A 3,059-nucleotide genomic window follows, 5' to 3' on the forward strand; every position below is an offset into this window, starting at 1 on the left:
TTCAGTACTGTAGTCAGACTATGGCTTTTATAAATATATAAAGTGGGGTAAAAGCCTCAATGCAAATGCTACCAGTATACTGGTGTTCATAAAAAATATACTTTGTTCTTCATTTACACAACACAAACTTGTAAGCTGTAACTGGAAAGTTAGGCAGTCTATGGGTAGCATGTACAGTATAGCAGATGGAAAAACCGATGTACACTTCACTGGCATAATCACACAATCACAGTGCATCCTATCAGAAATTAGTCGCAATCAATTTCCTGTTTGCCATCAAAAGTCTGCAAGAGTGGTAGGAAGAGTATGCAAGTGAGACAATGTTTAACACCACATTTAAAACATAGAGCAGAGAATAAAAACTAGTACCTAATAAGCCAGATATCCCGTAGTTCTATGAGAACATCAAGCAAATCGTATTTTGCTACTAGAAAATTTTCAATCTATTATGATGAGAAAGAAAGTAAACAAAGAACAGAGGAACTACTGTTCCATCATCCTTAGATTACGCCAATGAATTCAGCTATAAATGATCTGAAATTCGAACACACATGATAACTCTGCCTTTTATTTTATTTTTTTTGTATCTCAAATACTTCCAGTGCTTTTTAATACTCCATTTCAGCATGCCAAATACAAGTAAATTCAGCAAAAGGAAACCGCATGCTTAGATACAAAATGGCCGTTACAACTTCGCCTAAGACAGGATCCAGAGACCACATCACAGCATGCAAAATGGAAGCATTGAGTATGATTGTGCATACTTACACACTGAGGGATTCAAATCAACAGAAATGAAAGTTATGACCCCATCTGCCACTGTACCAGTCAAAAAGATTAGAAGATTAATACTTGCAACATAAAGGAAGGAAAGTGTTCTGCAAGGTCTTAAACTTACTCCAGCCTAAGTAAATGGAGATAATGGTTACCTTAAGAACCGGCTCTCCTCCTCCATGGTTTGATGTCTTGGATTCCTTCATCGCCTTCATCTGTGCTTTGGCTGCCCTTCCAGCTGCCGATTTCTCATACTCCTGCTGTCTGCAGGATGGAAAAAAAAAACAAGAGCATAAATGCATAGGACCAAGCTACTTGAGCAGATCAAATAATCTATAATGAAACAAAAAAAAAAAACAAAGTAGGAATCTTTGCTGTCTAAAGCCTTTCTCCTAAAGTTCTGAGCTTTCCAATTGCGGTAGTGATGATTTTTTATAACTTATAAATAAGGTCATAACGATTGACGCCTGAGGCAGGATTCGTGGGTGGATTCCCTATCGAAGCTAAATCAATGGCAATTGGTGCCGACTGACCAAGAAGCAGGATCTAGGCTACCACAGTGGCAGCTCCACACTACAACAGCCGAGGCCGAGCTGGATTCAATTCGATTCGATTCAGGAAGGGCGGCCATGAGAATATGATTCGATCGAGGGTCCACTAAATCCAACGTCTTGGAGTTCGGGGAGGCGGCGGGGGCGCCCAATCAAATCCCACAATCCGATAAACCCTCAACCCGAGCGCGTCCTGCGGATCAACCCACAACCAAGTCAACCAACCACCGTTTGGAAGGGAAGGGAAGGGAAACTAGTCATGCTCATGCGTGCGCAATACCCAAACCCCAAACCAACGGGAGGAACGCCCTAATCCTGCGCGGCCGGCCCGGGAGGATGGGATGGTTGGGGACTTTGATGAGACGACGCGGGTTACCTCCGCTGCGCGGCCTCGGCGGCCTTGGCGCGGGCGTCCTGCGACTCGCGCCGCTCCGCCTCCGCCCGCTGCCGCTCCTGCTCCGCCGCCTGCGCCGACCCGCCGAAACACGGGCACTGCCCCATCCGCCTCCCTCCCTCCCTCCCTTGGTTCGCTCGTGGCTGGCGTCTGATTTCGTCGTGGTGGGTGGTTTGTTTCTTCTTCTTCACTCGACTCTCTCCTCGAGCTGCTCGCTTGCTTTGGGTGGGGATGGATATACCAAGGAATCAAGGGAGGGACGGATGCAGCAGGGCGGCGATGCGCGCACGGGCATGCGGCAAACCCAAAAAGGTCCCGTGGGCCCATCAGCCACTAGGACCGTGTTCAGTCTTCTAGCGAAAAATTTCACGATATAGTAACACTTTCGTTTATTTGTGATAATTGTTATCCAATTTAATTAAGTTTAAAAGATTCGTCTCGTAAATTTCGACCAAACTGTACAATTTAGTTTTTATTTTTATCTATATTTAATACACTATGCATACGTCTAAAGATTCGATATGACATGGAATCATGAAAAATTTTGAGTTTTTGAAATGAAAATAAACAAGGCCTAGGTGGTTAATTTGGTTTGACCATTGGGGGCGTAATACGGTTTTTAATAAAAGTTTGAAAAAAACAGAGGATATACATCAATTCGCACCGTCCATTCCTAAGCACGCGGTTTTCGGAAGATAATCTAATGCATTATGTCACTCACAATGCAGTTTATCATAGAGTCTAAAATTATTTATTACCTTAAATAATGTGGACTTAAAGTCTAAATAGGTCTTGTTTAGATACCTAAAAACACAAAACTTTACAATATTCTCCGTCACATCGAATCTTACGGCACATGTATGAAGTATTAAATATAGATAAAAAAATAACTAATTGCACAGTTTGCCTGTAAATTACGAGACGAATCTTTTAAGCCTAGTTACTTCATAATTAGACAATGTTTGTCAAATAAAAACGAAAATGTTACGGTGTCAAAATCCAAAAACTTTTTGCATCTAAACAAGGCTTGGAGTCTTATTATTTTTCTACTTCTTTCATCAATAAATATGCTGCCACATCAGCAAAATACCATAAATAATATGTAATTAATTGTCTTGAACTCTGTGATAGAGTCTTGCATTGTGAGTGTCCTTAGAGCAAGTTTAATAATACAACCCACTTGCTAGCTGTAAGGTTTCTTACAGTCTTCTCCCAGCCCACTCATACAATAGTTAGCTATCCATTATTAATATATGACCCCCATTTATCTCTCTCACAAAATTTTTTGGTTCATGTACCTAAGCTGGCTGTAAGCTTACAACCTGCTTCTCCTCTCTCTC

General features: G+C 41.8%; 1 protein-coding gene across 2 annotated transcripts; it reads right to left on the bottom strand.

Annotated features, from left to right (window-relative positions):
- On the bottom strand, positions 1-2,015 carry LOC8067199. Of its 2 annotated transcripts, XR_002446698.1 has the most exons (5): positions 1,702-2,015; positions 1,308-1,518; positions 930-1,038; positions 769-819; positions 1-284 (listed from the first exon to the last, which is right to left on the bottom strand). XR_002446698.1 is itself a non-coding variant. In XM_002443208.2 (4 exons), exons 1-3 carry the CDS (start codon positions 1,824-1,826, stop codon positions 802-804), a joined length of 252 nt encoding a protein of 83 aa, XP_002443253.1. In that variant the 5' UTR covers positions 1,827-2,004; the 3' UTR covers positions 1-284; positions 769-801. The 2 variants fall into 2 exon arrangements, 1 of the variants encoding a protein (XP_002443253.1); XM_002443208.2 differs by lacking the exon at positions 1,308-1,518 and having other exon boundaries at positions 1,702-2,004.

This window comes from Sorghum bicolor, chromosome 8, assembly GCF_000003195.3.
Source record: "Sorghum bicolor cultivar BTx623 chromosome 8, Sorghum_bicolor_NCBIv3, whole genome shotgun sequence".
Lineage (NCBI taxonomy): Eukaryota > Viridiplantae > Streptophyta > Magnoliopsida > Poales > Poaceae > Sorghum > Sorghum bicolor.